We start from the raw sequence: 25,303 nt of genomic DNA, 5'->3' as shown, positions 1-25,303 counted from the left end.
TGTGGGGAAGACAAAAATGATGTTAACACAAATTAATTAGCATATGGGTTTATTCTCACATGATTTTGCCTATGGTGTGAAGAACTGTGAAGCTATTGGTGTACGGATAAATAGAAGATAGTATTTTCTGTGCATTGTTATAAAACAATCCTATTGCATAGTCTAAGGAACAATATGTAATGTTTTGGAGTTTTGTCACAACAGGGAATACAAAAAAACCTAATATTTTCAAAAATTCTAGGGACATGAAATACAACATAGATACACTATCAAGCATGTCACTGACCACAGCAGCTTTAAGAATTTAAGGGACATTTTTTAAAGGGTTGATTCTACTGTTTTGTCTTTTTTTGCCTATTTAACATATCTTTCCAGCCTGAATCCCTGCCTTACACACTACCCTGAAAGCCAGCTATTGTGCAGGGTGACAATAAACAGCAAGTTCCCAGCATCTCAAGCCTTACCGCAACTACTTTTAAAATTAATGGGATTTAAAATTTTACAAACGAGGCAAAAATAAATTGTACAAACAAGGCAAAAATGAAAAGCACTGGGTTAAATGTGATTTGAGAAAGGTTAGGTTTGGGGATAGAAGTGAAATGGTTGTGAATGAAAGGATTAGTGAGCTGAACAAATACATTGCAAGTCTGATTAACATCTATTTACTAGAGCAGCACAATCGCCGACTTTTGATATGAATCCCGGCTGGTACCTGCAAAGGCAGTTGTGACAGCTTCTTTTGGTGTGTTAAAAGTGAAGGTCTGTTGAAACCCCCTACAATTCTAGCAGGTAAATTGGTGGGGGGGGGGGGGGGGGGAATACTACAGCATTAAGTATTTTACTTGGATCATTCCTTCCAAAAGGAAAAGCTGAGCAGAAGAGGGCCAGGCTTCCAAATGGTCCATCCACACTTACAAACAAGATTGTAGTTTCTCCATCTTTCCATCTGCCTCCACATTCAAATTAGACATCAGAACCTCATAAAAAGAAATATTCTCCTGAATACTAAAACACAAAAAATTTGAATAAAGGCATATATTATATACACATCAAAAATATATTTTAAAATATTTCCCAACTTTGGCCCATTTCTAATCGTGTTTCTCAGCATGTCCTTTGTAATGAGAGGTGCAGTCAACATGGGAAGCAAATTTTTTTTTGCACATCTTCATAATTCCTAATTTTGTGTATGATTCTCAACCATTTACATCTCACTGTACAGGCAGCAGATAATCAGTATCCAAATGAGTTACTCTATGGTAGTTTGTGTAGAGGTTATGTGTGTGTGTGTGTTAGTGGGTTATTTTGTGTGTGTGTGTGTGTGTGAAGTGTGTCACGGGGGGCTGTGCATGGGGGAGGGTGCTTTCTTTTTGGTCAGCCAGGTGTCTGACACATGCGGAAACCCATCACTATGCTTAAGAGTATCTACACGAAACAACTTACTTCAAACTAAATGCATCCCACTTACATGTGGAAATTTGGGGGGGTTAGCAGGGAAGTCTGTGGGTGTGTGTGTGTGTGGGGGGTGTTGTGTGTGTGGAGGGGAGGGTTTGTCTGGGTGGGGTTGTGGGTGTGTGTGTTTGTGGGGGGGGGGCAGTTGTCACAAACCCCAGGGTCGAACTGAAGCAATCCGGTGGAAACATTGGGGCTTTTTGTTTGTTGACTCATTTGCTGTGTCCTTACACACGATCCAGCATGAAGTGGTTCTAGAAATTTGTTTCAAGTTACCACAACTGAGGATAAACACACATCCACACATGCACACGCAATGAGCCACTCATTGCAGACATGTTTACAATCTCGTGGAAATCACGTCGTCACGGGAGCTCTTCAAGATCTTTTTTCTTTAACGTGGCATTTTCTCGAACTTGGTCGAAGGTGTAACTCTTCACAATTCTGCCATTCTTAAAAACGGTGTGCAGTAAGTCCTGGCAACACACAACATGGAGACATGTCATTAGCATAATACAGGGAGGTCCTGGCCTTGTTGTAACTGTCAGCTTGCTGCACCATCTCTGCCGGCGGGTCACAACCGAGACACACAAAAAATGTGTGATTTGTATCGTAGGGTTAGAGTCGCTCCTGCACATTGCAGCATGCAAGCTGTGCATAGGAAATGTAACTAATATCACTTCTTATGTACAAATGACTTAAGCAATTCATGTATATAAAGAGCAGGAAGTGATGATAGCAGCACCCAGAAGTTGACCTTTTTGACCTCTCCCCAACCCCTGACCGCCCATTGGGATAGAGGGTGTATTTCATTTCAGGGAAATTTCCATTTCCAATACATATATGGAACTCTTAATCCCAGTTTGATTTGGAAATAATAATCCTTGTATTTGATGTAGCACCTTATCACGTCGTTGAGAAGTCTTCAAGCGTTTCACAGAACATACTGTAAAGTGAATTGACTATATATTTTGTGGGCAAAACTCTTAATTAGGGTGATGAGTTTCCACCTGTGTCAGACATGTGGCTGACCAAACATGATTTTCATGAAATCCCATGCTCACTTTATCTCCACAAACAGTTTCTCCTCCTGCCCCCGCCTGGTCACCTTTGGTGTACCCCAGGGCTTCAACCTTGGCCCCCGACTCTTCCTCATCCATAGACTCATCCCTCTTAGCACTGTCATCCGCAGACATGGGGTAAACTTCCACATGTATGCAGATGACCCACAAATCTACTTCTCCTACTCCAGCTGGGACTCCAGGTCCGCCAATGTTCTCTCGGCTCGTCTCTGGCAGACATCAGGGCCTGGATGAGCAAAAACTTCCTACAACTTAGTGTTGACAAGATGGAAGCCATACTCCTTGGCTCCGGTCAATGCCTTCTATCCTACGGCTCTGACTTCCTCAACCTCCCCAGCCTATCCCTTAGACTTACCAAACCAGTGCGCAACATCGGCATCAGGTTCTTTGACCCACAGCTGTCCTTCATTCCCCACATCCGGTCCCTGACCAGGACCGGCTTCCTCCACCTCAGCCACATTGCCTGCGTCCAACCGTACTTTACCTCAGACGCAGCAGAAACACTTGTCCATGCGTTTGACACCTCCCGACTCAACTTCTCAAATTCCTTCTTTGCCGGTGTCCCCAGTTGCACCATGCACAGGATCCAAAATTCTGCCGCCCGTATTCTCTGTACCAGTTTTAGTCAGGCTCCACATCGCCAAATGGATCAGTTTCAAGATCCTCACTCGTTTTCAAATCCCTTTATGCACTGGCATCTACCTATCTACCTCTTCGACCTGCTTGCCCCCCACCAACTCACTGCCTTTGTTCGACTTGCCTTCTGTATGTGCCTTGTTCCCTCCGTTCCACCATTGGTGGCCGTGCTTTCAGCAACTATACCCCGAAACTCTGGAACACTCTTCATCTATTCCTCCACCTTGCTCTTTCATTCCCTATCTTTGGGTTGCGTCTGAAGACCTTCCTATTTGACTGTGGCTACAGTTCGCTCCCCTTTCCCCTGGCTCAGCATCACGCTCCACCACTGTCAAGCGCTCTGGCACGCTTCCCTGTGTGAAGAAGGTTTTAATGCAGGACTTGAAAAACGGGAGCGAGGGGACAAGGCGGAGGGATTGAGGGAGAGCGTTCCAATGTTTTAGGGTGAATTGGCTGAAAGCGCAACCTCCGATGATGGAGTGGAGGGTATGAGGGACAAGCAGGAGGAGGCTGGTGCTAGTCAAGCGGAGTTGCCAGGTGGTGGATTGAGGAGTGAGGAGGTCGGATATAGGGAGGTACCATGGAGTGAGGCGATTTGAACATGAGTGTGAGGATCTTGAAGTTGATCCATTCGGTGATGGGGAGCCAGTGGAGCCTGGCCAGAACTGGTAAGACAGGTATGGAGTTTGGTCCGGGTAAGTACGCAGTCAGCAGAGTTCTGAATAAGCTGGATTTTTTGCATAGTGGAGCTGCGGAGACCAGCGAGGAGTGCATTTGAGTAATCAAGGTGGGAGTTGACAAACACATGGACAAGAGTTTCAGCCCCATTTGGGATAAGGTATAGTTGGAGGCGGGCAATGTAGCCGAAGTGGAGGAAGGCAATCCTGGTCAGGGACTGGATGTGGGGGAGTAAGGACAGCTGGGGGTTGAACCGGATGCCTAGATTGCACACTGGTTCGGTGAGTCTGAGGGAGATCCCAGGGAGGTTGAGGAGTTTAGATCCACAGAAGTGAAGACGTTGATGGAAGCCAAAGAGTGTGCTTCAGTCTGGTTCACATTTAGCTGCAGGAAGTTTGCACTCATCCAGGCCCTGATGTCTGCCAAACAGGCTGATAGAACATCGGCAGACCTGGAGTCGATACTGGAGGAGGCAAAGTAGATTTGTGTGTCATCCGCATACATTTGGATGTTTACTCCATGTCTGCAGATGACATCGCCAGACATGGAATGTAGATTTGGAAAAGCGGGGCAAGGAAGGAGCTCTGGGGTACCCCACAGGTGACCAGGTGGGGGCGGGAGGAGAAACCACAAGCCACATTAAATGGAAGCGATTGGTTAAGTAGGGCTGAAACCATGGGAACGAGGTCCCACTAAGGTGGATAAGGAAGGAGAGGCGGTGGAGGAGAATGGCGTGGGCCACCGTGTCGACTGCGGCAGAGATCCAGGAGGAAGAGGAGCCAGAGGCAGAGGATAGAGGGAGCTTGAGGGTGTGCACAGAGGTGGTGATGGACAGTGGAAAACAGTGTATTTGGATTGTTTTTGGCCTCCAGGATGACTTTGGAATAAAAGTCAGTTTTGGTCTGTGAAAGGGAGAGGCGGTAAGTGCGGAGGTTCTTGTGCCACAGCTGGAGGTGACTCGTGAAGCCGGATTTCTGTCATCTGTGCTTGAGCATCTGGGTTTGTGTTTTAAGTGAATGGAGGTGACCATTATACTTGGGGGAGTGGGTAGGTTTTCAAACAGCCCTGCATTTCAGGGAATCCAGGGAGTTCAAGGTTGTGGAGCAGCTTGATGTCTGCATCAGGAACATTGTGGGTGGAGGGACAGAGGGAGAAGAGGTCTGAGGAAGAGAGGGCATTTTTGAGGGACTGAGAGGGAAGCTTTTTCCAATGGCAGAAAAAAATGGTGGAGGGATTGGAAGAGGGGAGATAAGGAAGTGGTCCAAGATGGCCCTGTCTGTGATGGGCCAGGGATTGGAAGAGGGGAGATAAGGAAGTGGTCCAAGATGGCCCTGTCTGTGATGGAACAGATTGGAAATGGCAAGGTCATGAGGTCGAGGGGGTGGCAACGGTTGTGGGTCGGTGAGGTGATGTGGAAGGTGAGGTTTAGGGAGGAGAGAAGGGGAGGAATAATAAATACTGAGGAGAATCAAAATCAAATTGATAGGATGGCTGAGTGGTCAGACAAGTGACAGATGGAAACCAGCGGGAAAAAATATGAAGTAGTTCATTTCGAGATGACAAACATAAGGAAGAACGTATAACTTAAAAGCGACAAATCTTAGAGGGGTAGATGAACAGTGATCTCAGAGCATAGATTCACAGGTCACTGAAGGCAGTGAGCTAGGTCATTAGAAAAAGCCGATGAGGTCTTGGAATCTATAGCAAGGGGAATACCTCAAGGATAATGAGGTCATGTTGAATCTCTACAAAACGATGGCTAGGCCACATTATAATAATAATTAGATCTTCGCGACAGCTCAAAGCGCTTCACAGAAAGTACTGTAAAATGAATTGACTATACTTGTGGGTGAAACCTGCAGCCAATTGCACACAGCAGTATCTGCAAACAGTCATTGACCAAATAATTCAAATATATATTTTTGTAGAATTATTACTTCCGGAAAAGCGATCTGCCAATCAACTAACAACCCTAGCGGGTTACTTACTGCTAGGTAAACAGGCATGTGGGGTAAGGAAACTTGCCTTACGTTTCATCCTGCCCGGGAATCAAACCCAAGTCCCTTTGCTTTGGAGGTGAGTGCTCTAACCAATGTGCTACAGGACTCCACCTTGCACTGGAATGAGGAAATGCAGTTATAGAGAAAGGTTGGTAAACTGTTTTTTTCCTTTCAATATCAGAAGGCTGAGAGGGGTTTATGATCGAGATGATTAGAGCCTTAGGTAGGGTGGACAGGGAAAGATTATTTCCAGTGGTCGGAATCTAGAAATCAAGGGCATAGTTTTAGAATCAGAACTGGGAGGTTTAGAACAGAGATTAGGAGAAAATTTTCACACAGGGAGTGGAGTATTTGCCACAGTCAATGGTTGGGGCAGCAACCATGTGCACATTCAAACAAGACATGGTTAAGAGGGAATAAAGTTGAGGGATGTGGGGAAAAGCCGGGATATGGGACTCAACATGGGATCTAGAATAGGCACATGTGTGGAGTGGAAACACCACCAACAACAACAAGATTGCATTTATAGAGCGCCTTTCATGTCGGGAGGACGTCCCAAGGCGCTGGACAGTTGGTTCGGGACCCGAGCAGGGGAGAAATGGTCAAGGGGAGGGAAGGGAGGGAGCGAGGAGGGGGTAGAGTCGAGAGGAGAGCTGAAGGAATGGCTGAAGAGAAAGGTCTTGAGATCGGCCTCGAAGGAGGAAAGGGAGGAAGCAAGGCGAAGGCACTGGGGGATGGAGTTCCAGAACCTAGGGGCTGAGAGGCTGAAGGCCCGGCCACCGAAGGGAGGGTGGTTAGGACGGGGGATGTGGAGCAGACCGGAGCCAGAGGAACGGAGGGTATGGGCAGGTAAGTAGGAGGATAATAGGTCGGAGAGGTAGGAGGGTGCACGGACGTGAATGGCCTTGTAGGTGAGGATGAGGATCTTGAATTCGAACACCAGCCAAAATGGACAACAACAAGATTCCATTTATAGAGCGCCTTTTACGTCGGGAGGACGTCCCAAGGCGCTGGACAGTTGGGTCAGGACCCGAGCAGGGGGGAATTGGTCAGGGTGAGGGGAGGGAAGGGAGGGGGCGAGGGGGTAGAGAGTTGAGAGGGGAGCTGAAGGCACGGTCAAAGAGAAAGGTTTTGAGACCGGCCTTGAAGGAGGAAAGGGAGGAAGCAAGGCGAAGGCACTGGGGGATGGAGTTCCAGAGCCTAGGGGCTGAAGGCCCTGCCACCGATGGTAGGGCGGTTGGGCAGGGGATGTGGAGCAGACCGGAGCCAGAGGAACGGAGGGTACGGGCAGTTAAGTAGGGGGATAGTAGGTCGGAGCAGTAGGTGGGTGCAAAATGGCCTGTTTCTGAGCTGTACCTCTATAGAATTGGACATTCGCTTCATGGCTGTTTGAGGCACATTTGCACTGTGTGCAAACTGTTGCAGAATTTTCCCTGGTGAAAGTTACCAATCACGTTCTCTCCATCTCTGCCTTATTGTTTTTGATCTCTCTGCCGCTTTTGACATTGTTGATCACGCAATCCTTCTCCACCACTGCTCCTATCAGCTCTACTTCCAAGGTTCTGTCCTCTCCTGGTTTCATTATTACCTGTCCCAGCATCACTTCTTTGTTTTTTCAAATGGCTTCTCCTCAGTCACGTTGGCAATCCTCAGGACTCTATTCTCAGTCCTTTCCTCTTTAACAGCTACATACTCCCACTCGGCGATGTCATCCGCAAGCATGGGATTAACTTCCACATGTATGCGGATGACACCCAACTCTATCGCTCTGTCGTTACTACCTGGCTCCCACTTTTTCAGTTCTCACCCTGTGCTGTATAAATAAAATTATATTGTACCAATTCAGCAACATGCTTGATTGATAACAAGGCTTGCGACATTTTTTGAGACAAAATGCTATAAAAATGTCTGCCAGAGATGTTTTCTGTTTTTCTCTTGTTCTTAGCTCTGTGAGTCTTCACCCATTTGCATAACACAATAACCTGGTACATTTTAGCAAACAATTGCTTCTCATCTAATGCTTAGATAAAAAAAAAAAAAATTGTAATAAGACCTGAATCTAGCACAGATCAACTTACCGGGCCATATTCTTCAGGCTCCCCTTTTCCCTTTTCTAGCGTAATGAACTGCCCGGAGGAGGTCTGATGCAATGACAGACGGCCTTTTTTAGATCGCTTGTTTGGATCCATGACAGGATCTTTGAAAACATTCATCTAAAGAGAGGAACAAATTAGTTCTGCTGCACTTAATTGGTGCAATCTAACAAGGGAGATTACAATTAGATATTCGTACTGTGACTAAGGACTCATCAGTTTGTGCCAGAGATGTGTCTTCCCTCCCCTCAATGAGGGTATTTGCCCCTCTGCCCCTGGCCTGATCTCCTCTCTGGCGTTGAATTCCATGGGAGCGGTTTGTTCTCCAGTAGCCACCTGAGTGGCCATTATATACATGTGAGCCTCAGCAGCGAGCGTCGGTAGCTCGAGCCTGTAGAGGACGTCACCGGCGAGCCTGACCTCTCCCCATCCAGCTGTCTCTTTCACACGATACATACATAATAGACACGAATGATACACACACGCAGATACACAGGCATATATCCAGTAGAGGGCATTGCAGAGGGAGCAGAAACAGGATCCCTGGCTGGTTTCGCCAACTCATACAGCCCTGAATAGCTTAAGAGCATCAAACTCAGCACAAAGCAGCATTCTAACCAGTGAGATCCTGGTGTGTGAGCAGTACCTCTGCCTACACCAGCACTGCCCCTCCCCCACCACGTTTTTGTAAGACTAAACGTACCCCCTGGCCGTTGGTTACTACATAACTGCATTTGAATGAACAGTTCAGAAGGTCTCTTGTCATTTTCTGCAGCAAAGCACCCCCAGATCCAAAGGCAATGTTTTCAATGCTCCACCTCTTTTCTTCCAGTCCCTGTACAATCTAAAACATTAAAACAAAAAAGCTTGTTACTTTTAGGAAGATTCATTCTTCAATTGAAAACCTTGTTGGACTTCATAGTTTTGAACAGCGCATCTGGTTGACATCCTGAACTCCCCAATCCGTTCCTTCCTACTCAGGGATCCCTATTATCACTGAAAAGTACTTTGGGGTAGTCACCCAAAGTGAAACAGGCTGCAAGATGCTGTGGTCCAGAATCTACTAAATAAGAGTAGCAGAGAACCCAGGCAAGTCAAATAGTGGTGAGGCAACCTCAATCCTGAGCTATGGAAGTGTAGGAGGATGAGAAGACTGAAGAAGAGGAGGCCCACAATCTGAAGGTGCTGGAGATTGAGTGTCTGTCTCACATTCTGTGAATCCTGAATTGTACATTGTGTAGTGCTAGTTCGAGATATCACCAAGCCGCGGGTTGTGATTCATGGCCGATCCAATAACAAAATAAGGAGTAATCTACAACATCAACAACTTGATTTTATATGAAATGCTTCACCCGGAGTGGCATGTCGGAGTGCTTAACAGTGACTGAGTGATGCCGAGCTGGGGAGACCACTGCAGAAGAGGAACATCTTCAGGTGAGATCTGAAGATGAGGAATGAGGAGGCAAAATGGTTGAACTGAGTTCCAAAGTTTTGGGGCACAGTGGCTGAAAGCACAGCCGCTGATATTGGAGTGTACGAGGGACAAGCATGAGGCTGAAGCCAGCTGAACGGAGAATGTAGGTAGTGGAGTGAGGTGCAAGCAGGTTGGAGAGCTAGGGAGGTGCCAGGGCATGAAGTGATTTTGACCGAGTGTAAAAATTTTGAAATTGATCTGTTCTGTACAAGAAGCCAGTCCAGCCTGGCATAGAGAGGGCTACAGAGTTTGGTGCGGGTAAGGATACAGGCGGTAGAATTTTGAAATACAGGCCACGGTATTGGGGGTAAGCTACAGGCCACCCAACAGTGGAAATGTAGTACATAGAAGAAATATGCCAACATATAAGGGAGAAAAACAGAAGTTATAATTCTGGGTGATTTCAATTATCTCCAGATAGATTTGCAAAGAAAGGGCATCAGAGGCGAAGGAGGGGAGATTTTCCCAAGTTTATGAGGATGATCCCAGGGCTGCCAGGTTACCGCTGTCAGGTTAGATTATTTAGGTTGGGCCCTTTTTCACTAGAGACAAGATTTTTTTGGTGGGGGGGGGGGGGGGGGGGGGGGAGAGCGGGGAATCTAATAGACATGTTTAAAATTATAAAAGGATTAGATTAGGTTCACATGAATAAGCAGTTTCCGCTGGTTGGAGAGTCTGTAACTAGGGGACACAAATAGTTACTAGCAGATTCACAAGAATTTAGGAGGAACTACCTAAAGCAGAGGGTCATCAGATTGTGGAACACTCTCCCTGAAGAGGTGCTTGAATCAGATAGTTTTGATGCATTCAAAAGGAAATGAGACCTTCACATGAGGGAGGGGAATGGAAGGGAATAGGAGGGAGCAAGGAATGGAGCAGTATAAACACCGACACAGACTGGTTGGAGCTAGTGGCCTATTTCCGTGCTGTCTCCTTTGTAGACTAAGTAGATGTTTCTACACATGAACAGACCGTTGTGAGCAGTGCCGTGCCAGTGTGGGTGCTCATACCTCATGTAGACTGTGTATGTCCACTCCATCGCCCTGAATGACCCGCAGGTAAGGAGGCAGCAATTTATAACCTTTGGAGTTCTCAGTTGTTGGAAATTTCCGCCCAAGAATGTCAAGGACCTATTAGAGCAAAAGATTCTGCCATTTAATAACAGCAACTGACAGAATTAGTTTTAAAGTAAATGTAACTGTGAGGGAGAATGAGCCAATCAGAAAGAGAGTCAGAGAAAGAAACAATAAAAGACAGAGAGAGAGAGACACACAGAGAGGGAGAGAGATGAGATGTAGAGAGACAATGAGTAAGAGAATGAGTCAAGGGAGAGAATGAGTCAGACAGAGAGAGAGATTAGCGCTGTTGCCAGTTTGAATTTGCTGATGACCCATTTCCACGACCACACTTTGGCTGCTTCCAGTCAGTGTGGAGACAGCTGACAAAGCAAATACCTGTAAAACGGTATCGAGGGGATTTCCTGAATCAGGCCGGATAATAAGTGGAGCACCAGGACTCCTCCTTTCAACCAAACTCCTCAGCTGTTCACCCCAGATTTTCTCACAGGCGTTATAGATGTCGTAACTGTCGCTGACCACAGACACAGGCACAGTGGGAAACATCTTCACAATATGTTCAAAGGCATCTTTTTCACCATCCTTTCCCCAGGCAGTGATTGTGCTGCTCAATAATAACAATATTACATTTGTATAGCGCCTTTCACGTCAGCAAACAAAAGAGTGAAAATCATCCAAGCCAACTTACAGCGGCTCTAGCCTCCAGCAGGAAAGAGGAAGGGGGTGGAATGGGGATAGAGGGGCAGGGGGAGAGGGCGGAACGGGGAGAGGGCGGAGTGGACGAGAGGGTGGGGGCCGGCAGGGCACGAGACGGAGAGGGGACTCGAGAGGGTGGGGGCCAGCAGAGGGGTGGGTGCGAGTGGGCAGGGGCCCCAGAGGGGTGAGCGTGAGCCAGCGGGATGCGCGCGAGGACAGGGGCTGGTGGGATGCATGAGGGTGGGGGGCGCGAGAGGGCGGGGGCCGGCAGGGGAAGGAGGGGACGCAAGATGGCAGGGTGGTGGAGAGGGAGAGAGCCGTTGGGACTAGCCCCAAAAGTGTCTGGTTTCCGTCAGTGATCGACAATGGTGGAGGAGGCTTAGCCCCCTTTTGATGGAAGCCACAGACGCAAACACCAGCAGGCATTTCTGATCATGAACGGACATGCAACTGTTACGCAAAGCTTTCATGGGAATTAACAGTAATGATCCAGCTAAAGGAGACCTCTTGAAATTAAGACAAGTCATTTCAACATTTTTCCTGTGGTCGCTGATACATCGTTATTTCTGTCTGCTTGGCTCAGGTTGGCCACCATTGGCCAATCTGTCAACACACAAGGCAGCTAACCCTGTGCTCGTGGATTATCATGCCAAGTGCTTGGAGCACTCGCCTCGTAAGCGAGAGAACCTGAGTTCAATTCCCGGTACAGTGAAATGTTGGGCAAGTTCCTTTACACCACATGCTTCCGTTTACCCAGCAGTAAGTAGGAATTTAGGTGTTACTTGATTGGCAGATTGCTTTTCCGGGAGTAATAATCTCTTCAAAAACAATATTAATAATTTGTTCACTCAATCCATGACTGTTTGTGGGACACTGCTGTACGCAATTGGTGGCCTCGTTTTGCCCACAAAATACACAGTCGGTTTACTTTACAGTATATTTTGTGAAGCACTTTGAAACATCTCAAAGATGTGATAAGGCGCTATATCAAATCCAAGAATTATTATTATTATAACACCTAGATCGATAAAGGACCAGGGTTAGAGCCTGGGTCAATTTTAATAATTCTTGCATTTAATACCATTAAATGTTTCATATAATTGAGGAACGAGAGGAGGTCCATCAAACCCATTCCATCAGTTTACTAGACCTTCCAATCCGAATGCCTTCAGATCTGCAGTGCAAACCTAATCTCATTCTGTTACAATATTTCCACCCTCAATACCACATATGAAATTTATGGGCCTAGGGCAGTGGGATTAAAAGATAGCTCTGAGAGCTGGTGCAGACTTGATGCTTTCTTCTACTCTGTAAATGTCCATGATTCTCTGGGATTTACTGTCTGGCATTCGCAGTGACCAGTTTGTGCACAGCAAGGTCCCATACCCGACCATGAATTCAATGAGAAATAATTAATAATCCACAAATTTGATGCAACACCTTTTACATCAGGACATTTTAAAGAGCTTCACAAGATCTACTGCAAAGTATAGTCTCTGTGGTTTTGTAGGCCAAAGAATAATGAGTTTATCTGCGGGATTGTCGGCTAGGAAATTGGGAAAGTCATGGGATCTTTAATGTCTACCTGAACAGGCAGAGCCGGGATCTTGGTTTTACCTCTCATCTGTCGGAGGGCATGTCTGAACTGGAGTGACAGCTAAGGCTGTGAGCTCAAATTCTTACGTGGGGCTTGAACTTCTGACCCAGAGGTAAGAGCTCTGCCAATTGAGCCAGACTCGTATGAGGTGATGTGATGAGAAGCGATTGGAAAAGTCATAGTGATTGAAATACAAATTTATGGAAATTGCAAGACCTGGAAAACAAGGCCCTGACGATTGAATAACTTGTTGATCTCAAAGGCGATACCTGTGCTCTGTTGCTGGAACCGAAAATCCTGGCACTGGGTCTTTGGTTCCATAATATTTCTTTATTACAGTGATTCCTGCAACCGTATCCGTTCCTTTGAAGTTGACCAGGTGAGAAGAAGCTCCTATTCCTGCAGTCTGAAAGAGAATTGTTTCTGTGTAGACATTGTTGGTACAGATTCGTGTTTGCCACAAGATCCCCTGCCCTACCTGCCTCACGCAGATGGCCATTATCCTATCTACAGCTTCATCTTAAGAATCTCTTTGACTCCCTCCCTACATTCAAAAAAAATGACGCATTCTTTGGCTGCAATTTTGGTCATCTTTCCCCTTTCCTCACCCTCTTCAGCTGCCACCCACCTAGCTCAGGTATCCAGCCATCAGTGTAATGAACTTTGAGATATCCTCCCAAGGTGAAATGTGCTATAATTGTAAATTGTATTGGATTGTATGATCTGTTCTATACAGTTCTGTACCAGGTTCACTCTCACCTGAATCAAAAGGTTGTGGGTTCAAGCCCCATGTCGGGACTTTAAACTCATAGTCTAGGCTGGGGTGTGCTGCATTGTTGGAGGTGATGCCTTCAGATAATAATAATAATCCTTGCATTTGATATAGCGCCTTATGAGAACGTCAAGACATCTCACAGTGCTTCACGGAATTTAGTGTAAAGTGTGTATTTGTAGGCAAATGGGGCAGCTGATTTGGGCACAGCAACATCTCACAAACAGCCTTCAAGTGAATAACCAATTTTATCTGGTGGACTATTGTCCAGAACAACTGGAGAAACTCTCTTCTCTTTTTTAATAGCCCCATGAGATCTTTAATGTCCACCTGAACAGGCAGGCAGGACCTCAGTTTAACGTCTCATCCAAAAGACAGCACCTCCAAAAATACAGTATCCCCCCACATTACACTGTCAGCTCAGATTGTGATCTGACTTGAGGCCTGAACCCATGACCTTCTGATCCAGAGACAACTGCTCAGTGCTCCGAGACTCAAGCCCATGGAAGGGTTCCATATAATTGCAAATTGTTGTTAATGCTACCAATTAATCAAGAGTCTAATAAAGTTGCTCCTCTTCCTGGTTTTACCACTGTGTTTTTTTTAAACTCTACTCCATAACTTGTTCCAGAAATGTGTACCTCTTGTGATGAAACGCCTCTGTAGCCAAAGTCATGAAGCTTGTACTCCAGTCCTTCCAAAGTGCCGGAGGTCTTCAGCAAGTATCTGGCTAGAATCTTCTTCTGCTCTCTGGAATTGGTGGCCACAGAGATTGGATACCAAGTTTGAACAAGGCATGTCTGGAAGTGAAAAATGAGGAGGAGCAATGAAAAAACATGCAATGTCTGAACCCTCTGGGAGATCTTTAATTGAACCATAGACATGGAAGGGGTGGGAGGTTTCTGCAAAGTAAGCATTGCTTTTGTTTCACTGACACAGGTGTCAAGAGTTCAGCATTTGTGTGGGAATTTATCTGGAATGGAATGTGCATTCTCTCCCTGAGGAAGCTGCCTGTTCACCCAATTTTGGAGAGTATTAGATGCAGGTTGGAGAGAACCAAGGCTTGGGGATCCCAGAACATACATTGGAGTAACTGCTGGAGTTCAACCAGCTAAAACTGTAAAGCTTACCATTGAAAGCACTGTCTGGAAACTTTGCGCTGCTTCTCCAGCTAGGACCACTGTAAGAGCTTTGGCTTGCAGAATTAACAGGAGCTGAGTGAGAGGATTCTGTGGTCCTTTATCACTTTTATCACCTCAAGGCTGGACTACGGGAACTCTCTCCTCGTCGGCCTTCCCGGCACCTCCATCCACAAGCTGCAGGTCATTCAGAACTCTGCAGCTCGTGTACTGTCCTGCACCAGGCCTCGGGACCACATCACTCCCACCCTCACTCGCCTCCACTGGCTCCCCATCCCCCAGAGGATCGAATTCAAGATCCTCATCCTCACCTACAAGTCCATTCACGGCCTCGCTCCCTCCTACCTCTCCAACCTACTATCCGCCTACTTACCTGCCTGTACCCTCCGTTCCTCTGGCTCCGGTCTGCTTCACATCCCCCGCCCTAACCGCCCTACCATCAGTGGCCGGGCTTTCAGCCTCACAGCCCCGAGGCTCTGGAACTCTATCCCCCAGTGCCTTCGCCTTGCTTCCTCCCTTTCCTCCTTGAAGGCCGGTCTCAAGACCTTTCTCTTCAACCGTGCCTTTACCTCCCCTCTCGACTTTCTACCCCTTCCTCGCTCCCTCCCTTCCCTCCCTCACCCTGACCATTTCCCCCCTGCTCGGGTCCCGCCCCAACTGTCCAGCGCCTTGGGACGTCCTCCCGACGTGAAAGGCGCTCTATAAATGCAATCTTGTTGTTGTTGTTGTCCTGTGGATCAGTGGGCTGACATCAGCAGTTCCCTGGAGTACTGCGATCTGACTGGCTCAGGAACTGGACTAGAGTCCACCACAAAATGGTTGAACAAATCTGACATTTTGTTGCCAAATATGTCACCTTGGAGCCAGCTTAGCCTCAAAAACACCTCTTTTATGTCCCCCCAAATAACAACTACATAAATCTGAAGAAATTACTGAAAAGACTGGACTAGGTTAGAGAAATTAGACCTACCTCCACCCAGTTTGTCAGCCAGTAGCATTCTGGGTCAGTATTTTCAACAGTGAAGAGGACGTTCCCCCGGGGAATCACACTGCCCTCGGGAACCGCCTTTATTTCTACTGGGAGGTAACCCTCATGCTTCTGCCAAGAAGAAAACATTTAACCACTCAAATAATTCACATTCATAAGAGAGGTTCCACAACAGGAATGCAGCAACAGGAGGAGGACATTCAGACCATCAACCTATTCCAGTTTATTAGAAACAAAAACAGAGAGAGCTGGGAAAACTCAACAGATCAGGCAGCATCTATGGAGAAAGGAAAGTGAGTCAATGTTTCGGGTCCACGACCCTTCGTCAGAACTCAAAATAAACTCCAGTTTATTAGATCTTGGCAGCTCATTCCCAAAACCCTGCCCTTTTCCCACACTCCTTAATATCACTACTCCCCCAGTCTCTTGTTTAAATATTCCTATTGATTCAGTCTCTACAGCTTTCTGGGGCAAAGCATTCCACATCCTCTGTGTGAGGAAATGCTTTCGAACCTCAGCTGTAACCTTCTTTGGCATGATTTTTAAGATTGCGCCCTTTGCAAAAGATGAAGAAAACCCTTGGACCTATTTGATCCCGTCCCGACAGAATCCCATTGTGTCCATGGCTTCTCCTCTAGGCATTGCACTGTCACATATGGCATTCCTCAGGGCTCTATCCTTGGTCCTGTCCTGTTCAATATCTACATGCTCCCCCTTGGTGACATCATCCGCAGACATGGGGTTAACTTACACATGTCAAGTGGATGCCATACAACTCTTATCTCTCTGCCTCCACCTTTGATTCCAGGACCACTGCTATCCTGATGGATTGTCTGTCAGACATCAAGCCCTGGATGAGAGCTTACCTTCTCTAGTTGAATGTCAACAAGATCAAGGTCCTCCTGTTTGGCTCCCATCAGGGCCTCCACATCTTGGGCACTGACAACATCACCATTCATGGATGCACACTCCACCTCACTGAGCCAGTCCAGAATCTTGGCGACTTGTTCGACCCTCAACTGTCCTTTATACCCCACATGTGTACCATGACCTGTTCCTCCTTCCCCCATTTCTGCAACATTGCCCAGTTCCGCCAATGCCTCTCTGTTCAGCCCCCCCACCCACCCCGAGACCTTCATCCACCATTCATCATATCCAGGCTCAATTATGCTAACTCCCATGGTCCTCTGTCTTCCCAACTCTTCCCTCCACAAGCTGCAGATTATTCAGACCTCTGCAGCTCGTGTTCTTTTCTGCACCAAGCTCTGTGAACCTATTACCCCCATCACAATAATAAAAAAATTGGTCACTTAAATCCACGACTATGTTGCAGCAATTGGCTGCCATGTTTCGCCCACAAATATAGTCAATTCACTTTACTGTATATTCTGTGAAGCGCTTTAAGACGTCTAGAAGACGTGAAAACCACTATATCAAATGCAAGGATTATTATTTATTATTATTATTATCGTTGCCTGGATCTACTGGATTAAGTTCAAAATCTTCGTCCACGGCCTTTCTTCCTCTCTACCTGTGACCTGCTAACTCCATACTGACCTGTCCACTCCCTCCGCTTAACGGTCTCCTGGCAGCTCCACATCCACCGCACTGCCTGCCCCACCATCAGCAGTCAGGCCTTCAGCCTTTCAGCCCCACTATTTGGAACACCATCCCCTCGCCTCCTTCAAGGCACGTCTCAAGACCCCCTTCTTCAATCGCGAGTTCAGTCAACCTCCTACTCTCACCCTCCCTGCCCTTCATTACTCCTGATCCGAACCCCAGTCGGGTATATATCCTTGACTGTCCAGCACCTTGTGGGACGTCCTCTCAAAGTGAAAAGCCGATGCAAATGTAATTTGTTTACAATGAGAAACTCCTTATATCAGTCCCATCCGAGCAGGGTTAATGTAACGGAGATACTCAAGATAATGAAAGGATAAATGGTGAGAAATCAATTCTGCTGAAGATGATTTAAGGACATTGATTTACAATTATAGCAATTGAAAAGAGCATGAAAGAGGGAAAAATAGGAAAACTACCCCCAGTGACTGGTCAGCTCTACCAAGTCCTGCCAATGAGGCAGGCTGGCTGGTCTGTCATCAACAGTGTCCTGGAGTGCTGTACTTGCCTGGCTCAGGAACTCGACTTCCGAGACCAAGGCACGTCAGGGAATCAAAAACGAAGAAGAGCAACTTTACAAGAGTCTTGATCAACTAGTAGCAATAACGACAATGCATTTACATAGAGCTCTTCACAAGGGGTTGAAGACCCAGAGCACTGAACAATAGCACTTGCCTCTGGGTCAAAAGGTTGTGGGTTCAGACCCCATGTTGGAACATTGAGCTCACAGTCTAAACCAGCGGTGGCTAATCTTTTTGGTTGGCCAGCAAAATAAATTTTCTTCATTGAATATTTCTTGATTTATGTTATCCCCTAAAGAGGATAGTTCATTTGATATCCGAGAATCATCCGATAATCATTTGACATCCAATAATCTCACTATGCATAGCAGTGAGTTTCCTGGTGGACAGCATAGCTCAGCATGAAGTGCATGAGTAACATTTCATGCCCAGCTCGGACACACATCCCTTCCCATTGAGCAATGGTTCCACCAGTTGGAGCAACAGCTGCTCACTTCTCCCCAAACCAATCAAGGTGGATTCCATGCACTGGATGGATGAATGTGAGCTCACAAACTCAAATGCCAGGTAATGCCTTCCAGCAGCTGTCACCCCAAGCCTCAGATATTTCACATCAGCTATCTGATGGACATTGGATTTCAGGCTGTGGGAGGATCTTTACAGGACAGCTTGCAACGTGCCAGCCATCTTGATGTTCTTGAGATCTAAGTGCAATGCTGTACCAGGCTTACTCAGCACCAGCTTCTTAATCCAGGGCCTCAGCTGAGGGGCTTTGGCAAATAGACGTGCTCGCTGTAAAGCCGCCTCCGAGGTGCTCAGCGACAGATCAGTGTAGGTCAGAGCCTCCCTCCCTGGAGCTGCTTTCCATGTTTGTCACAAATTCACCACACTGTTTGATCCTGGATTTGGCAAATAGCAAAATTCTGCTGAATGATAAGACTTGCGCAGAGTCTGGTATGGGAGAGGACTACAGAGTTCTAGATCGTCTGCAGCTTGTGTAGGGAGAAGTTGGATCCATGATAACCAAAAAGTCGTGATACCATTACAATGTCTAATCAATCTTAAAGAAATTATGATTTTTTTCAGATAACAGGGTATCTTAAAAATAAGACATTTCGGTCACCCTGTAGAATAGTGGAGCAGGCTCGAGGAGCTGAATGTTCTTATGTTATTCTTGAAAGTCCAGGCACAAGCACCTAGAAAACTCCTGAACATTTCAAATTCTTCAACAAATTAAATGGATGCCTACCTCCAGAATGTAATTCCAGCCACTCTCGTTGAACACGTCATATTGAAAATGCTCCTTATAAACCTCTTTGGCTTCTTGTATCTTTTCCCGGGTCACAACCGTGCCTGTTGGAGGAAGGACATTTATTTCAGAGCAACAAGCCAATTCTCATGTCTTGAATTCTGGGCAAAATTTAGTGCGCCTAACATTTAACTGCATCTTGCCATAGCTACGAGGTACAACACCAACTTACGTTTATATAGCACCCTTCGGGATAGCGTCTCAGAACAAGTCTGGAACTCCCAAAAGAAATCCATTATTATATGGAAATGAGTAGGGAGAGTGGAATTAGATTAAGCGTCTTGTGTTGAGATAAACACTAGCATACACTAGATGGGCCAAACAGCCTGTTTTTGCGCTGTAACACTAAGGTACTCTTAAATACAAAAGGCAATCAAAACCTTTCAAAAGACTTCATGAAAGATGGACAAACCTGCTAAATATTTCTTCAGAATGTACTGTAAACCATAGAAGACAGTCTCGTCATATTTCACCTTCTTGTTTTTCATTTCTTCTGGTCTCTTTTCACGACATTCAAAGTAGGAATATACCTTGGTTGTGTTGGGTGGGTATTGCTTATAATGTGTCACCTTTCCAAAAGGAGAAAGGAGAAATAATAATCTTATCATTTGATGCAGCACCTACAACGTTTTAAGCATCTCAAAGCACTTCACAGTGACTACATACCTCCTTCGGGGGGATAGTAAGCAGGGTCTCCTTGGGAGCTGAATTGGCTTCAAGTGAACATGCTTGGCAACAGAATGTCGGAATTGAGCCAGCTCTGTGGTGGTCTCAGTTGACTGGATCCTGAGCCAAGTGGGTCCGCAGTATTGCAGGGCACTGCTGATGACAGCACAGCCAGCCTTGCTCATCGCAGGACCTGGAAGGTCATTGGTGGGGGTAAGCAGGTTCTCCTTGAAGTAGAGCTTACTTCAAGGTGACATGCTTAGTAATGGAATGTCAGAATTGAATCCACTTTGGCTCATCGGCAAGACTCGGAGGGAAGAGTAAGGGCAGGGATTCTTCACGCTCAGCTCCTGTTCACACTGAGCTCTAACAGGTAGGATAGTTCTAACTGGACAAGCAGCTGGAATCTCAATGGCAAGCTATGCAGTTTTAGATGGTTAAAGTTACCCCAAAGCACACTCTGGTGTCCCCAAGCTTGGTTCTCACCAAACTGCATCCAACTATCTGGGATTAGGTAAGCAGAGTGCATCCCTCAAGGGAAATGTGCATATAACATGTGGTTAAACTTCTATGTATACGTGGCATACATGGAACGCTCCGTCTGGTTTGGATACTCCTAAGCATGGTGATAAGTTTCACATGCAAACTGTCTCGGACTGAGTAGGATTCAGTTTTATATATCTAATTCAAAGGATGTCACCTTCAGCAATGCAGTGGAAGCTTCTTATGATAAAAATATAATCCTTGCATTTGATATAGCGTCTCATCATGTCATTGAGACGTCTCAAAGCGCTTCACAGGATATACTGTAAAGTGAATTGACTTTGTACTTTTTGGGGCGAAACACTGCAGCCGTCACAAAACCATTATTTTTTTTCTGAAGGGATTATTACTATTGCCGTCTGGCCAGCTTTCCCTCTGCTTGTCTAGCTGTGACCAGGCTACCCATTAGGCTTGCAGAGTTAACAGGAGCTGAGCGGGATGACTCCAGAGAGAGAAGGCAAAATGGTGATGGTGGGGCAGAACAGGTGGGGGGACGGGACATGAAGCAAGCCGGTGTTTGCCAGGCACAGGAAGCGGTTAGGTTGGGAGGTCACAGAGGTAGGGTGGGGGAGAGGAGGGGATGAAGGACATAGAGGAGTTTCTAACCGGGGAAGAGGGTGCTTTCTGTGAGGAAACTGCATGTCACGTCACTCGGTGTCTGTCCTTGGTCCCCACAGCGGCAGTCAAGGAAGGCTCCATTTGTCAGTGAACCATGAAACTCTGCCGTCACTTCTCTCTCTCTGCTCTCTCTCACTCTTTGTTTCTCTCTCTCCCTCATGCTTTCTCTCTGTCAGTCATTCTCTGTCTCTCTCAATCTCTCATCTCATGCACTTTCTCTCAATCCCTCTCTGCCACATACTCTCCCTCGGCCTTCTCACACTCTCTCTCCTCCTCTTTCAATCAGTCTCTTCCCCCCATCACACACCTGCTCTCCCTCTCTCAATTATTCTCTCTAATTCCCCTCTCCCTCACACACACACTCTCTCAATCACTCTCTCTGTGTCAATCACAATGATTTCATCTGGCTTGAGACTATTTCCAACTTCCGGGCACCCTCTCCCTCCCTGGCAAACCGACCTCTCCTGGCAGCGACAGGAGCTGGAGGTTGGGAGGAACATGGTTGGTAAGAATCATAGCAGTATAGAATTATACAGCACAGGAGGCCATTTGGCCCATTGCGTCAGTGCCAGCTCTTTGAAAAGGGCTATCCAGTTCAATCCCACTCCTCTGCACTCTCCCCATAGCCCTGCAAACTTGTCCTTCCCAAATAATTATCTATTTCTCTTAAAAGCTGTTATTGAATTGGCTTCCACCACTCTTTCAGGCAATGCATTCCAGATTCAAACATCTCGCTCTGTAAAAACATTCTTCTCACCTCCCCTGTTTTTTTTAACAATTATTTTAAATTGGTGTCCTTGGGTTACCGACCCACCCGCCAGTGGAAATAGTTTCTCATTGTTCACCATATCGAATCCCCTCATAATTTTGAAAACTTCTATTAAGTCTCCTCTTAACCTTCTCTGTCCAAGGAGAATAATCCCAGCTTCTCTCGTCTCTCCTGATAACTGAGGTCCCTCATTCCTGGTACTATCCTGTTAAGGAGACCTTGCCATCCCCTCAGCTCGGGGGGGCTTTCCTGACCGATTGCAGCAATGACCAGTATTAATCCCGCTCCCCGCGTTGGGTCCTCTCTGTTGCAGGCTCCTACTGCTGCCACAAGAGGATGGTTTGCCGGGGAGAGAAGGAGCGGGCAGCCTGAAGTTGGAAATGGTCCTGGGCTGGATGAAATCATCTGGCGGGCCAGATACCAGAATTCGGGCCACCAATTGTACCACAACAACAAGATTACATTTGTACAGCACCTTTTGCATCGGGAGGACGTCCCAAGGTGCTGGACAGTGTACACCATTTCAGACTCGAGCTGGGGTCAGGGAAGGAGAAGGGAGGGGAGGTGGCCAATGGCATGGTTGAAGAGGAGGGTCTTGAGGTGGGACTTGAAGGAGGCTAACGAGGGGGCGAGGTGGAGTGATTGGGGAATGGAATTCCAGAGATTGGGGGCAGAGTGGCTGAAGGCTCTCCTGGCAATGGTATATCTGATGTTAATACTGTGTGAAGAGAGAAAAGTGTTCTGTTCTTCAGCTAATAACACCCAATCCATGCAAAATTAGCTCTCAACCTGAGTCAGCTAATTTTGCACAAATTATGAATTTCCTAATCTGGTGGGTGTTTAACTTTCATTTCCAGTAACTGACATCTCAGACTTTTGGTATTACTGGTGCACTACTGTATAATTCTGTAATCCATGTAATATTCACTTTATTACAAGCTACGCAAAACAATAATTCAACACAACAATTCTGACCAAGGGTCATGGACCCGAAAGGTTGACTCACTTTCCTTTCTCCATAGATTCTGCCTGACCTGCTGAGTTTTCTCAGCTCTCTTGTTTTTGTTTCACAACAATTCTGCTTTCAGTTGAAGAATAAAAGCAGACCATCAAACCTGGGAATTGGAATTGTTTTTTTGAGGGGGGGATACGGTTCAGTGAAAGGTAAGACTTAATTTGTAACTCGGCACAAATCATAGGCAGTAATTGGAGGTTTCACTTTCGTTTCCCTCCAGTCATTCCTGTTAACAAGAAACCTTGAGAACAATAACGACTGTAACATGGGCCTAATGGATAGTGCTAACACATATACACTGGACAATAGGCTGCGAACGCACACACTGGTGTCTCGGGATGTTTATGGGGCTGTCAGTCTGGGCAACAAAGGACATCAGTGTGCAGACCGCGGGCCTCCCTCCGCCAGCACTAGGCCCAACCCCGGCCTCAGCTGTCACAGACCGCGGGCTCGGGCCCGGCCTCACCTTATAGGAGTCGGTCGCCAGCAGGATGTTGAAATCGCCGTTGCGGCTGTCCATAGCGACTCCCGAGAGGCAGAGACAGAGAGAGACTCGGAGACACACGGCGGACAGGAGGGAGCGAGGGAGGGAGGGAGGGAGCGAGGGAGGGAACCCCGCCCGCCCCGCCCGTCAATCACTCACAGCCCCGCCCCCCGCCCGTCAATCACTCACAGCCCCGCCCGCCAGCCCGTCAATCACTCACAGCCCCGCCCGCCCCGCCCGTCAATCACTCACAGCCCCGCCCCCCGCCCGTCAATCACTCACAGCCCCGCCCACCAGCCCGTCAATCACTCACAGCCCCGCCCGCCAGCCCGTCAATCACTCACAGCCCCGCCCCCCGCCCGTCAATCACTCACAGCCCCGCGCCCCGCCCGTCAATCACTCACAGCCCCGCCCCCCCGCCCGTCAATCACTCACAGCCCCGCCCCCGCCCGTCAATCACTCACAGCCCCGCCCGTCAATCACTCACAGCCCCGCCCCCGCCCGTCAATCACTCACAGCCCCGCCCGTCAATCACTCCTAGCCCCGCCCCCATTGTGATCACTCAGTGGAAGGATCAGTTTACACAGAATAACATTCCTTGCATTTGATATAACATCATCTCAAAGTGCTTCACAAGATATACTGTAAAGTGAACTGTGTGTTTTGTCAGTGAACGCAGCAGCCAATTTGCACACAGCAGTGTCCTGCAAACAGTCATGAAACAAATGACCAATTTTTATTTTGGAGATTGTTGGCCAGGACACCGGGAGAAACTCCCATCTCTTTTTGAATTGTGCCAGTTAGGGTTAGGGTACCTTTAACATCCACCTTAGACCTCAGTTTAATGTCTCACCTCAACATTGCACCCCCCCACACCCCCACCACTGTATTGAACTCTCAACTTAGACTGTGATTTCAAGATCCGAAATGGGGCTTGAACCCACAACCTTCTGATTCAGAGGTGAGAGCGCTATCATTGAGCCAGGCTGACCCCAAAGCCATGAATGGTCCACATGGATCAGTGAGTGGGTGAAGAGAGGTTTGCTTTCGGTAAGACTTGTGCTGACGTTCATTGAGAAGCCTTTTCACTGTTTAAAGAGGCACTGGAAGCATCAGCATCCACGGATGCACACTCCACCTCACCAAACCAGTCAGGAACCTAGGCATCTTGTTCGACCTTCAACTGTCCTTTCTCCCGCATATCTGTATCATGACCCACTTTGACTTCTCCCACCTCCGCAACATTGCCCTACTCCACCACTGTCTCACCCTTCAGGCTGCCGAAACCCTCACACATGCATTTGTCACCTCTAGGCTCGACTACGGAAACTCCCTCGGCCTCTCCAACTCTTCCCTCCACAACCTGCAGATCATCCAGAACACTGCAGCTCATGTTCTCTCCCGCACCAGGCTCCGTGAACCAATCATGCCCACCCTCGGCCAGCTCCATTGGCTCCCCATCCCCCAGAGGATAGAATTCAAAATCCTCGTCCTCACTTTCAAGGCCTCCACGGCCTTGCTCCCTGTATCTCTCTGACCTGCTGACCACCTGTCAACTTGTCCGCTCCCTCCACTCAGCAGGCTCCAAACTGCTCCATGTCTCCCGCCCAACCCGCCCTACAGTTGACGGCTGGGCTTTCAGCCTCTCTGCCCCCACCTTTGGACCTCCATCCCACCCCGCTTCGCCTTGCTCCCTCCCTTGCCTCCTTTAAGGCACGACTCAAGACCCTCCTTGCCGACCATGCCCTCCTACTGCTCTGCCCTCCCTCATCCCAACCCTACCGACACTCACACTCGGGTCCTGATTTTCGATTGTTCAGCATTTTGGGACGTCCTCCCGACATGATAGGTGCTTTACAAATGCAATGTTGTTGTTTTTGTTTCATGATAGTGTCTAAATTCAACCTGTTGTTGAGAGAGAGCATAAGATGTGCCAAAACACTTACCACTATATGATCTATTGTTGTTGCATTCTTCAATTTTGTTGATTGACATCAGTTGGGAAACCTCTGACGACTGACCGGTCACTTTCAGTGTCAAGAGGGCAGCATTTGAACTTTTAGGGTGGGTGCTGA

The 25,303-nt window shown here is 47.3% G+C and overlaps 1 protein-coding gene across 1 annotated transcript; it reads right to left on the bottom strand.

Moving 5' to 3' along the window:
- Positions 1 to 32: 32 nt before the first annotated feature.
- nampt1 (nicotinamide phosphoribosyltransferase 1) lies at positions 33 to 23,325 on the bottom strand. The gene is made up of 11 exons (XM_007905146.2): positions 23,211 to 23,325; positions 19,546 to 19,702; positions 19,074 to 19,177; positions 15,666 to 15,794; positions 14,198 to 14,356; positions 13,054 to 13,190; positions 10,870 to 11,095; positions 10,426 to 10,545; positions 8,645 to 8,785; positions 7,927 to 8,061; positions 33 to 1,928 (listed from the first exon to the last, which is right to left on the bottom strand). The coding sequence occupies exons 1-11, from the start codon at positions 23,262 to 23,264 to the stop codon at positions 1,818 to 1,820; spliced, it is 1,473 nt and encodes a 490-aa protein (XP_007903337.1). The 5' UTR covers positions 23,265 to 23,325; the 3' UTR covers positions 33 to 1,817.
- Positions 23,326 to 25,303: the final 1,978 nt, after the last annotated feature.

The sequence above is a fragment of the Callorhinchus milii genome, unplaced genomic scaffold (assembly GCF_018977255.1).
Source record: "Callorhinchus milii isolate IMCB2004 unplaced genomic scaffold, IMCB_Cmil_1.0 Scaffold5, whole genome shotgun sequence".
NCBI lineage: Eukaryota > Metazoa > Chordata > Chondrichthyes > Chimaeriformes > Callorhinchidae > Callorhinchus > Callorhinchus milii.
The sequence above is the reverse complement of the archived record's forward strand: the minus strand, read 5'-3'. Positions and strand labels throughout refer to the sequence as shown.